Source organism: Vespa velutina, chromosome 3, assembly GCF_912470025.1.
Source record: "Vespa velutina chromosome 3, iVesVel2.1, whole genome shotgun sequence".
Taxonomy (NCBI): Eukaryota; Metazoa; Arthropoda; class Insecta; order Hymenoptera; family Vespidae; genus Vespa; species Vespa velutina.
The window spans coordinates 8,872,936-8,884,376 of record NC_062190.1 but is presented as its reverse complement, the minus strand read 5'-3'; the positions used below and the strand labels follow the sequence as shown (position 1 = coordinate 8,884,376).

Genomic DNA, 11,441 nt, shown 5'->3' with positions numbered 1-11,441 from the left:
TAAAATCTTTTTTTCTGTACATAATTTCTGATTAAAATATATAAGGTATTTTGAATGTTATTAAGAGGTTAGTTTCCTATAATCCAACAATTTATAATTCTTCACAAAGAATAAAATTGTTGGATTCAGATTATTATTAATGTATAATTATTTTTACTATCATTAAATTATATATTCAGCCACATATCTAAGAAATGTTTATAATGTAAATATGTTGAATGTGTACGAAATGTTTACAATCTAATAAAATAAAATTTAATTTTGTTTTTTCAGACAAATCTATAAATAAATATAATAATTATTATTATATATATATATATATATATATATATATATATATATATATATCTGTGTTTTATATTATTTTTATAAATCACATTCTATTTACATTATTTAGATCATATAATAGAGCATTTTTTTATGTTTAATAATTATAAAATACACACTTAATAATATCTGTACACTTGTGAGTTTGTCAACAATAGAAATTTAAAACAATATCATAAAGAATCTATTTTGCGAAATACAACTTCCATTTCAGGCCTATTTTGAGCCATACGATTAGAACACCATTTTCCCAATACTATAAAGTTGCTATATGCTTGTTTATCTTTGTCTCCTGCTTTCTTATCAATTAATAAATGCAAATATTGATCTTCAATACTATCTATAAATTCTTTTAAAAACTTTTTTTGTGGTCTATTATCATCATAAGGCGGAAGTCCTGTGGCTAATTCAAACAATACAATTCCATAACTGTATGTATCTATTTTTGTAGATAATTGTCTTCCATATAAGAAATCATCTGGCAGATATGGTCTCGTACCATGAATTCTACTCACCTAGCAAAAAAAAAAACATAAGAAGAATAATTATAATTTTTAATCAAATTATTGAAATTTTTACTTTGCATTTGTTAATTTTTTAATATATTACTTTCATAAAATCCTTTTCACCCTTTCTTGCTAAACCAAAATCTCCGATTTTAGGTTCAAAATTTTTATCTAGCAAAATGTTTGCACTTTTAATATCGCCATGAATTAAAGGTTTTTCTCCAATGGTATGTAAATATTGTAAACCACGTGCAGTACCCTTTGCAATTTCATGACGTTGCAGCCAAGATAGTGGTCGACTTATATGTTTTAAGAGCAAATTATCTTCTAATGAACCATTTTGCATCAATTGATAAACAAGACAAGGTACATGGCCATCTAAATTGTATGCATATAATGACAAAATATTTTCATGCGGATAAGAATTCAATATTTCTATCTCTTTGAGTGATTGTTGAAGTTGAACTAAATAACTTTCATCAGGATTTGCCTTTTTGTATTCGAGCTTTTTAATAGCTACATTTGTATTTTTCCATATACCTACAAAAATAATAAATTTTTATTCATTCTTTAATACTATTATAATAATTACTTATATTATTATAATAGTATTAAACTATTATTATAATAATAGTATTAGAATGCTACTATAATAATTATTAATACTATTATAATGCAAATATTGAAATAAATATAAACCTCTATAAACTATTCCAAAACCACCTTTTCCCAATATGTTATGTTTCAACCAACCATTCGTAGCAATTTCAAGTTCATTATATGAAACTTGCGGTAAAGTTGTTTCAGGCTTTGGTATAGGAATCTGAGATTTTTGAGAATTAGTTTTATTCTGTTGTAAAGGTGATAAACGATGTGCTAGGAATGGGACAAGTAAATTATTTGAATTACTCGATGCAACTATAGATTGTAGATTATCTAAAGATTGATTTATTATTTTGTAAGATGCTTCTTTGGTATTTTCTTCATTCGGAATTATTTTTCTGGCATCTAGTCTTGAGGAAATCCTTTGATTAAAATTTTGTATACCGATCTTTAAATCCTTGGTACTTTTATCAATCTCTTGATTATTGGACATTCTTAAAGGATTATTATTGTTATTATTTAATAAGCAATGCAATTTTTTATCTACAAACGACTTTAAAAAGACCATTGATTCATAATGTTTCATTTTTAATAACAAAATAAATAGTTCCAAAATGGTATGATTATGAAGACCCCAATTATTTAATAATTCTTCCGTAGGACTTTTCTGTTTTCGTAAACTACAAATAAAGGATATATCATATTGCATCCATTTACCTGTAAATTATAACATAGCAAATAATTAAGTTGAGGTTAAATAAAATTTCTCTTATAGATACTTACCCGCAAGTTCTTCCCATTTATTATCTTGATCTAATAATTTACATATTTCTAATCGTTCTAAAACTGGCAATTGATAAATGTATTTAATATTTTTGACAAACGTTGAAGACATCACGTTAAAATATATTTATCGTTAACTTTTATTTAATTTAAAAAAGAACAACATTCACAATTTATTTCATTACTTTTTATTATTGACAAATAATAATTCATCAATTAAATCTTATTAATTGGAATTTCCATTACATGATGACGTTAATGAAGTTCAGTACCATTTATTTATTAGAAATATGTATGACTTCAGCGACAGCTATGGACAAAATATGAATTACAAATACAAGCGATCTCATCAGGTATTTATCGTGTCGGTATAGAAGTTTGTTTGATTATTTTCCTTTTACGCATACATAACAATTCGTTTCGTGTGAGTTTACAATAAGTATTATTAGTAGATTGTGAATTGAAATTTTTCAATCTCTAATAAGTATATCTTTCTTTGATGGTAGCATTCATCTTACAGTGATTCATGTTAAATACAACATTGCTATGCATTTGTTTTTACAATAAATACATAAATAATATTAATATAATTTATATATATAAGAATTAATATATAAATCTGCGATAAAAATAAGAATTTGTTTAATATTTTCTTAAAAATAATTTCTTAATACTGATATATCATAGTACAATAGTAAGACAAGAAAAAACAATGGCGGACGAAAACAAAAGAAACGTTTTATACTTTTCTTCATATATCGTATTAGATGGGGCGATCATGTATCGAAATTATCAAGGACACGATTTGTTGAAAATTCGCGCATCAAATCATCACGTAAAATGATACATTTTTCCTTCTTTTCTTATCATAAATTATCGTCATCACGTGCATCATAATGTATACAATATATGTATATTCTTCCGTTTCTTATTATTATTACTGTTTTTATTACTATGTTATTACATTATATATTATTATTATTATAGTTATATATATATATTATAGTTATTTGTCATCGAACAAAATTATATTGTTGGTGTATTCTATCTAGCACATATCATCGCGAAATTCACATCAATCATCAGTAAAAGAAATAAATATAAGAGATTGAATAGTAACATCTTATTAAATTATCATATAAGAAAAAAAGAGCAAATTAATTCATTACTTTCGTTTACATTGATACAATAAAAAAAAAAAAAAAAGAAAAAAGAAAAATACCGGAATCATTTAACCTCGAGAATCTAAGATTTCCTGAATCTAGATGATTGTCAATGTGTTACACGTTGCCCATAGAATCTCTCTTTTTTTAGTTTATAAAATCTGAAAGAAAGTACAAATTTTTCCAAAATTTAACAATATTTTAGAAACTCAATTTCCTTGACATAAACAATTGGACATGTATTTCCTTATTTTTCTCATAGAATTATCTGGCCAATGCTCATTAAAATGATCGAGTGAGTTATCATACATTTTTCCGTACGAGAATCGAAAAATTTATTTTTTATACGTTTGGAAATGTTCAAAAAATCTGAACATTAGCTATTTACGTACACAACCAAGCAAATAATCGCTACTTCACGGATATAAAACATATTAAATTGTACTAAACTTTTTCTTCACGAAAAATGTCGAAAACAGCATTTGGGCCATCAACGAGATCAGTAATAATTCTCGATGAATAATTTTGATGAATAAGATTTCATTTTAATGATGAAGGTTTAATTTATGGCACCCTTTCGGCGGAGTTTTGATGTTTAAATAAATATGAAATTATCAAAAGTATAAATAATTTTAAATTAGATGTAAAAGAGAACTGCTATCACATATGTCGGATTCAATCAAGATTTCATTCTTATTGACTTTACGGTAACGCAACGAACTCCGAGGTCAAAAATTACACGCATGAAAATATTAAATTGAAATTAATTTATATTTATCGCGAATTATGGGTTATGTAATGTTTGAACAAATGTATTATCATATAAATTTTTTTTTATACCTCGCGTACATTATACATCGTTTAAATTATTATTAAATTATCGAAAATATACATTATTGTAGTTTAGCGATAGAGTATATTCCAATATTTAATAGTTCGAATACAAAAGAACATAGGATCAATAAATGTCAAGATCAATAAAATATTCATTTTTTATTGATATTAAATATAATCAACAATCTAAATTTCAAAATTTAATTGTATAGTAATATTAAATTTAATTTCTTTTATATTTAATGCGTGTTACATGCATTAAAAATTTCTAATCTCTTTATTATTTTTATTTATAGAACGTATTAGTTGTAAATATATAATATTAGTAGATACATTAGTTTATTAGGGTTACCAGTACATTATTTCACAAGCACGTTAAAGAAAAGTATTAACCAATCCCTTCTTATATGCAGAATTGTCCACAGAAGATAAACGATCACAGTGCTATTATCGACAGAAATAACAACTAATAATTTTAATTATGTACCGTCGATAAGTTAGGGAATTAACTTGTTACTTTAGTAACTATTACTTATGAGTGTTAAATGCCTCGAATCGTGTAGGAAAGTACAATAAGAATTAACATGATCAATAATAAAATTATTGATCCAACAATTTATAACATTAGCAACATAACACATATATATATTTTTTTTTATTTTTTATATAATTATAATACAATAAATAATGATCGAGCTTTGATAGACGGTATAACATAATAAAAATAAAACAAATAAACACAAAAAATTAATATGTAAAGAAAAATTATGGGAATGAATAATGCGCATTAATACAATCATTGTTGAATACTTATGAATGTTAGATGTATAACAAAATATAATAGCAACAATTATTTTTGTCGGAATCAATACTGTTTATTAAACTGGCCTGAGTAGTACATTGTTCTTTTTATCACTTTTAAGATCATTCCACCATTGTATTTCGGCTTTACCCCAGATGAGAAATATCAAATTAGTTGCGAAATAAATGGCAGCCGAAATATAAAATACTATTGACCATAGATATGCACTGCTCTGTAATAAAAAATCAAAATATTTATATATATATATATACATATACACATATATATTGTATATAAGATAACGAACTCCTTCACATATAATTATGTAATAGAAAGATAAATAATACAAGATATGAAATAGATTTCTAATACTATATATGATAAAAATTATACCAGGTCGCTAACGATTTTTCCACAAATCGATGGTGCAATTATCGCGATGACAGAGGCCAAACAATTAGTGATAGACATCAGAATACCGGCATGATTCGGACTAAGATCGATATGATTTAATTGATATCCACAAAGTGATCCGGCGTTGAGCCCAACTGCTACAATAAGAATTACAACAGTCCAGAGTGGATTATCGATCGGAACAAAACCCAAAACAATCAGAGCTACGGCGGGGCCCCAATAAGCAATAGTGTTTGCTAACTTTCTCGTTATCGATCTAGAGACATTCTTTTTAAGAGCATAATCCGAAAGCCAGCTTACAGGGAAGCTTAATATCCACATCGCCAGATAAGGCAATGCTGAAATACCTCCATTCTATAAATTATTATAATTAATAAGAATAATATATTAATGTAAGAAGAATATTTTAATGATACATTCGAACGATCAATTAATTACCTTTCCGATATCAAAACCCAAAACGGAATTTAAATAAGTTGGCATTTCTGTAAGAAGAGTCCAATATCCCCAACTTTGACCACATTGAGCGAATATCAGTGCCCATATTGGTATCGATGTGAAAATTTCTTTCCATGGTGTTTGTAATTTCTGAAATAGCACAATAAGTTTGAGCTTTAATAAAAAAAAAAAAAAAAGAAAAGAAATAAATGCGATATTAATTTAATTTGTACAATGACAAAAAATTTCTTCGAGAATTTATAATCGTTGAAAAAAAAATCTCTTTTTTGATTATATAACGTATCAGATATCGTATCATGCGAAACATGAAGTTGACGCATTTATAATTACAATGGTATTCTCTTTATCGTGCATAATTACAGTTTCAGTTTTTACAATCTTCTCTTTCAGCGTGTAAGATAAAGAACAACTAAAAATAATAGTAACTACATATACGTACATACAATCTCTCATTTTTTTTAAATTATCTATTAAATTAATTGTAAAAGTAATGCTTGCATAATGATATACGCGAGATCAATACGTCCATTCTCCTTACGTATTTAATAATAAATAAATAAATATGTATATATATATATATATATATATATATATATATATACAAAAATATCTAATTGCTTTGTGAAACTAACAAATAAAATGTGATCTTTATGTATAATAATTCATAATACATTGCTATTCGATAAAATGGTCTATTGCAATACTACGTGAATGACAATAATGATCAAAAATCAATTGGAATTTTATCCCCGTTTCTAAAATTTTGCTAAAAGAACAAAAAAAGAAAAAAGAAATGAAAAAAAGAAGAAAAACAAAAAAAAAAGTATTAATTCCAATGATATAATAATAGTTATTCCAATGATATAATAGCTGCAGTGAAATTCCGAACGATAAAAATTATCGCAAGAATAAATCTAACATGTAAAAACTCGATTAAACACCGTTTTTTCAAATCTTTCGATCGCGATCAAATCATGATTCCAGAAAAAGATTTTTGAAGAATTATTACGCACATTGCTCATTTTTTAATACTCGATATGAATAATTTTTCTTATCACGTGATTACATAATCAAACCAAATTGAAATATTTCCATTTAGAATATAAATAATTCCCGAGTCTATCGAATTCTGTAAAAAGAAATTATCGTTGTACTCTGAAGAATCATTTGAAATAAATCAACTAATACTCACTAAATCAAAGTATGTAAATAAAATTTACAATCAATTTACGGAATCTTAATTCTTATTTCCTATGTAGAATCTATTTATTATCCCATTGTTTTACGTTTAATAAAATGTTTAATGGTTAATATTTCATCGTTCCTTGACAAAACTAGTTTTTCATTCATTATGTATGTACATATCATCGATATTATTTATGAACTGTTAAATATTATATAACTCTTGTATATTATAATTTATTCACCTCTTCGTTATCAGTATGAGTAATTTCAAGGCTGCTCACAATATACATCTTTTCTTCAAAAGAAATGGTTGTGTGGGTAAACGGTGTATCGGAACCAAGAAAGAGAAAGATTATACTCCAACAAATAGCTAAACTACCAAAAATATAAAAAATGCTAGGCCATCCTACTGATGATGCTGCAAGTAGACCACTAAATGGAAGAGCGATAACTGTACCAAGCTGTGCTCCTCCGTATATGAAGGTACCTGAAAAAAGAAATCATATAGTTGCACAAAGAAATAAACAAAGAGAGACAAAGAGAGACAAAGAGAGAGAGAGAGAGAGAAAGAGAGAGAGAGAGAGAGAGAGAGAGAGAGAGAGAGAGAGATAATAAAACTAATAGTAGAACAATATGTAAAGAGAGTAATAAGGAACATGTATTGTCCGTCCTTCACGATTGTTTTCTTTTTCTTTTTCTATTTTGCTTTTGTTTATTTTTTTCGCGCTTTTTTTCAGTACCTTCGTTTTATTTCGCGTATCAAACGGTTCTCACCAAGTCTTGCCCTCTCTAAGGGCGGCACCCATTTGGAGAGAAGGTTGTGTATAGAAGGTAAAAGGCAAGCTTGACAGAGACCCATGCCTACCCTGCAAACGTATACAGCTATGAAGCCGCCATAATGAGCAGCAAGGTACGTCAATAAACTAAATACACCGCAAATGAACATCCCCAAACAGAGAAGTTTTTGAGTGCTCCAAATGGTGATAATATAACCCGATGGTATCTGCATTATTGTGTAACCCCAGAAAAATGAGCTAAGGATCGATGCCCTTTCTAACGAAGTCCATCCATAATCCTAAAAAAACGATCGATCTAATTATTTACAAATATCATAAAATCGTTAACAAATTATTATTTTTTAAAAATTATAAATATTTATTATATACATTATATATACATATGTATGTGTATATATATATCATACATATCATATATATATATATATAATATATATATATATATATATATATATATATATATATATTAAATTATAAAATCTTTTAAATAATTTATTTTATACTTCGATAATTACATATTAATAGAATTGATTTAAAGAAAGTAACATTTCTGTTTAATCTTTCGTCGAATATGTTAATATTAAAGCTTATAGTTGGTTCTTGATGTTGAATGTTAAACATTGTATAATATAAAAAAGATTTACTTCGATCTCTGGATTTGCCATAGTAGAGTTCGACATTGCCACAACAGCCACTGACATTCCCACTCTAAGACTATATCCTATGACCATGGCAAGGAAAAGTAAAAGAACTTGCAAATGTCTGACCCCTAGTTTACCTGAAATACACACACACACACACACACACATATACACACGTATACGCATATATACATACATATATTTATATATGTATGTATATATATGTATAATATATATATGTAGAGAAAGAGAGAGAGAGAATACATACAGAAAAAACACATATATGTTCAATAAATGAAAATGTTGTTCATCTTGATCTTTATTTCGATCAATTAAAAAATGAAAAAGGCTTATTTAAATATTTTTATATTTAAATATTTTTATTTAAATATTTAAATTTTAAACGCGTCATTTTTTTCTCGCAACTGTTAACATTTGATATATTTACGCATTTATTCATAATATAATCTAATATAATCTCACATTTAATATCATTTTGAGATAAAGTTAAGAATTTATCAAGGAGACAAATGAATTAAGTAAAAATGACATTTTTTTTTTTTTTATGTATTTAAGAATTTCAAAAAGCTTATCTGTAATTAAACACTGTTGTAATTAAAATAAAATAAAAGAGAGAGAGTGTGTAAATTTGATATACACAATCTGAGAACGCAATAAGACACTTGTGTAAGTATAAAATCTTCTTGTTATCTTGACTTTCAATTGAAATATTATCTCGATCTTAAAAAATTTATTTATTGATATTATCACAGGATATAATTGACACTCGTGATAATGAACGTGATGACTTTTCTAATAAATAAAAAATATCTCTTGAATCCGAACAAATGATTTATTTATTTAAACAAAATTTTGATTTATTTAAACAAAACAGATCGTATGATATATGCACTCAAAAAATATTTATGCGAGATTATGTTTTAGGGTAATATACAAATCCATTTGAATAAAGAGTTCTTTAACAATTCAAGAAACAGTGTAGAAAAATAAAGTAATAAAAAATAATTTGTAAAAATAACTGAAGTAACAATATAATAAACAAAAAGTGCTATATTAATGTAATTATAAAGAATTAAGTTTACTAGCTTGCTGACGATACTCTTCGAAACGTTTTTTTAATGTATCACAATGCTCATCGTGACAGAAAAATAAAATTTGAATTTCATATTTGACGAAAACGCACTGATGGAAGAATTGTTTTAATAAATCATTTTCAACATACATTTGATCGTAAACAATTATAAATAATAATAGTGGTGATGATAAAACTGACAATGATAACGATGAATAAATCTACCTGGTGACATGTTCTTCGTTGCATCGTCGCTATTAGCTTCCGTTTTGATAGCTATCATTTTCGCTTCTGCAAGAATACACCGTTGTAACAATGTTAATCGTTCATACGGACATACATACTTATATTGAATTCCCCCCACGATTAACGAGACACCACGCCCCTCCTTTATTTTTTTTTTTTTTGATTTTCTCGTCTAGACTATTTGTGACAATTTCTATATACAAACTCGTAAAATGTAACTAAACTCGTATGAACAATGACTTTTATTTATATATTTACACGTTCTCATACATATAACATATATATCAAAAATATTAACAAAGTTTATTCTAACATGATATATAATTATTTATAATATTTTGTTAATAATTTTTTATTAAAAATCATTGCATCTAAGCGATATTATATGAAAAATAATGTGATTATATTAAATCTTACGATGGAATATTAATCCTTTACAATGTAATCTAAATGATACTCTTCTTCTGTCATAATAAATTTTCATTCTATTATTATTTATTCTAATTGATTTACTTTTTTCATATTAATTTTTTGATACCAAATTCAAGAAGATATCTACGATATAATATGTTTTTGTCTAGTCAACACAAAGACTTTTTAATAATTTAATTTATGACACATTACTATTATAGATGTATATACGGATATGTTTACATACATATGTACAGATGTATATATTGTTTTTGTTGATAAATCGTTTTTCTTGAGTAGAAGAAATAAGTCTGGTTAAGATATATCTTATCGCGTATTCTTCAAAAAGAAATAATCCTCTGTAAATTTTATTAATCTTAGAAATGATTACTGAATCCTTGATTATATCATTTCTTTCGTCTCATAATATCGTAACTTTTTTTATTTCTATCAAAAAGAATGAAAGTGTATAATTATTAGTACGATTGATAACTATGTGTATTTAGATTTAAAGTATATAAGAAAATTATATATATATATCATTTTGTACGGCAAAGCATCTTGAGAGAGCATCGATGTTTAATCGTCGGAATACGAAGGAAGACGATTCAGTAACATGATTGATCCAGTAACAGTCAAAGTCGATTAGAGGTTTAATTTTAATATTGTCACACGTAGCTAAGAACTGTTAATTCAAAATTTAAATCTAGAAGAGAATAAAGTGTATGATAAAATGGCGAAAACATTTATGCCAAGAATGAGAACGATCTTGATCAATTTTGATGGGACAAGGTCCCATTTTAAAAACGATGATTTGTCATCAAGGACATATCGTTTTGAAAAAGTTTTTTATTTGTGAAAAATTTAATTTAATTTTTTAACACGATTCTTTTAAAGAAAATAAAACTTTTTCAAAAATTCGAAATAGATATTTCCTAGATTAAATCTTTGTCTTTAAAATGAGATCTTGTTCATCAAAATCGGTCTAGAATTACGTTTGTTCTCATTGATGGCATAAACAATTACAAAATCAGAGGTAGTGAACAGTTTTAAATCAATGTTTATTTGTTATCATAAACGACTTGTGTAATGAATTAATTCCACAGAAGTACGCTAGAGGGCATTATATTCGCAGCGATACTACAGCCATCTACTAATATATCAATAACTAAATTTT

At 26.0% G+C, this 11,441-nt stretch overlaps 2 protein-coding genes across 5 annotated transcripts; both read right to left on the bottom strand.

Moving 5' to 3' along the window:
• Positions 1–353: 353 nt before the first annotated feature.
• On the bottom strand, positions 354–2,502 carry LOC124947472 (serine/threonine-protein kinase pelle). 2 transcript variants are annotated; one of them, XM_047489647.1, is made up of 4 exons: positions 2,220–2,502; positions 1,533–2,153; positions 937–1,373; positions 354–842 (listed from the first exon to the last, which is right to left on the bottom strand). In XM_047489647.1, exons 1-4 carry the CDS (start codon positions 2,329–2,331, stop codon positions 501–503), a joined length of 1,512 nt encoding a protein of 503 aa, XP_047345603.1. In that variant the 5' UTR covers positions 2,332–2,502; the 3' UTR covers positions 354–500. The 2 variants fall into 2 exon arrangements, with proteins under 2 accessions (XP_047345603.1, XP_047345604.1); XM_047489648.1 differs by having other exon boundaries at positions 1,533–2,116.
• Positions 2,503–4,914: 2,412 nt separating this feature from the next.
• LOC124947637 (putative inorganic phosphate cotransporter) lies at positions 4,915–10,053 on the bottom strand. 3 transcript variants are annotated; one of them, XM_047490073.1, is made up of 7 exons: positions 9,833–10,053; positions 8,518–8,594; positions 7,851–8,151; positions 7,319–7,563; positions 5,871–6,020; positions 5,412–5,786; positions 4,915–5,250 (listed from the first exon to the last, which is right to left on the bottom strand). In XM_047490073.1, the coding sequence occupies exons 1-7, from the start codon at positions 9,888–9,890 to the stop codon at positions 5,095–5,097; spliced, it is 1,362 nt and encodes a 453-aa protein (XP_047346029.1). In that variant the 5' UTR covers positions 9,891–10,053; the 3' UTR covers positions 4,915–5,094. The 3 variants fall into 3 exon arrangements, with proteins under 3 accessions (XP_047346029.1, XP_047346030.1, XP_047346028.1); XM_047490072.1 differs by having other exon boundaries at positions 4,916–5,250; positions 8,518–8,651; positions 9,833–10,051; XM_047490074.1 differs by lacking the exon at positions 8,518–8,594 and having other exon boundaries at positions 9,833–10,052.
• Positions 10,054–11,441: the final 1,388 nt, after the last annotated feature.

Bases quoted from the DNA above. Each gene is read 5' to 3' on its own strand.
- LOC124947472 (XM_047489647.1), bottom strand. From the start codon at position 2,331: ATGTCTTCAACGTTTGTCAAAAATATTAAATACATTTATCAATTGCCA. The intron at 2,154-2,219 runs GTAAGTATCTAT...TATAATTTACAG, and splicing joins TAAATGGGAAGAACTTGCGG to GTAAATGGATGCAATATGAT. The intron at 843-936 runs GTAATATATTAA...TTTTTTTGCTAG, and splicing joins GTGAAAAGGATTTTATGAAA to GTGAGTAGAATTCATGGTAC.
- LOC124947637 (XM_047490072.1), bottom strand. From the start codon at position 9,890: ATGATAGCTATCAAAACGGAAGCTAATAGCGACGATGCAACGAAGAAC. The intron at 8,652-9,832 runs GTAGATTTATTC...TGTGTATTTCAG, and splicing joins AACGAAGAACATGTCACCAG to GTAAACTAGGGGTCAGACAT. The intron at 8,152-8,517 runs GTAAATCTTTTT...TCGTTTTTTTAG, and splicing joins TGGCAAATCCAGAGATCGAA to GATTATGGATGGACTTCGTT.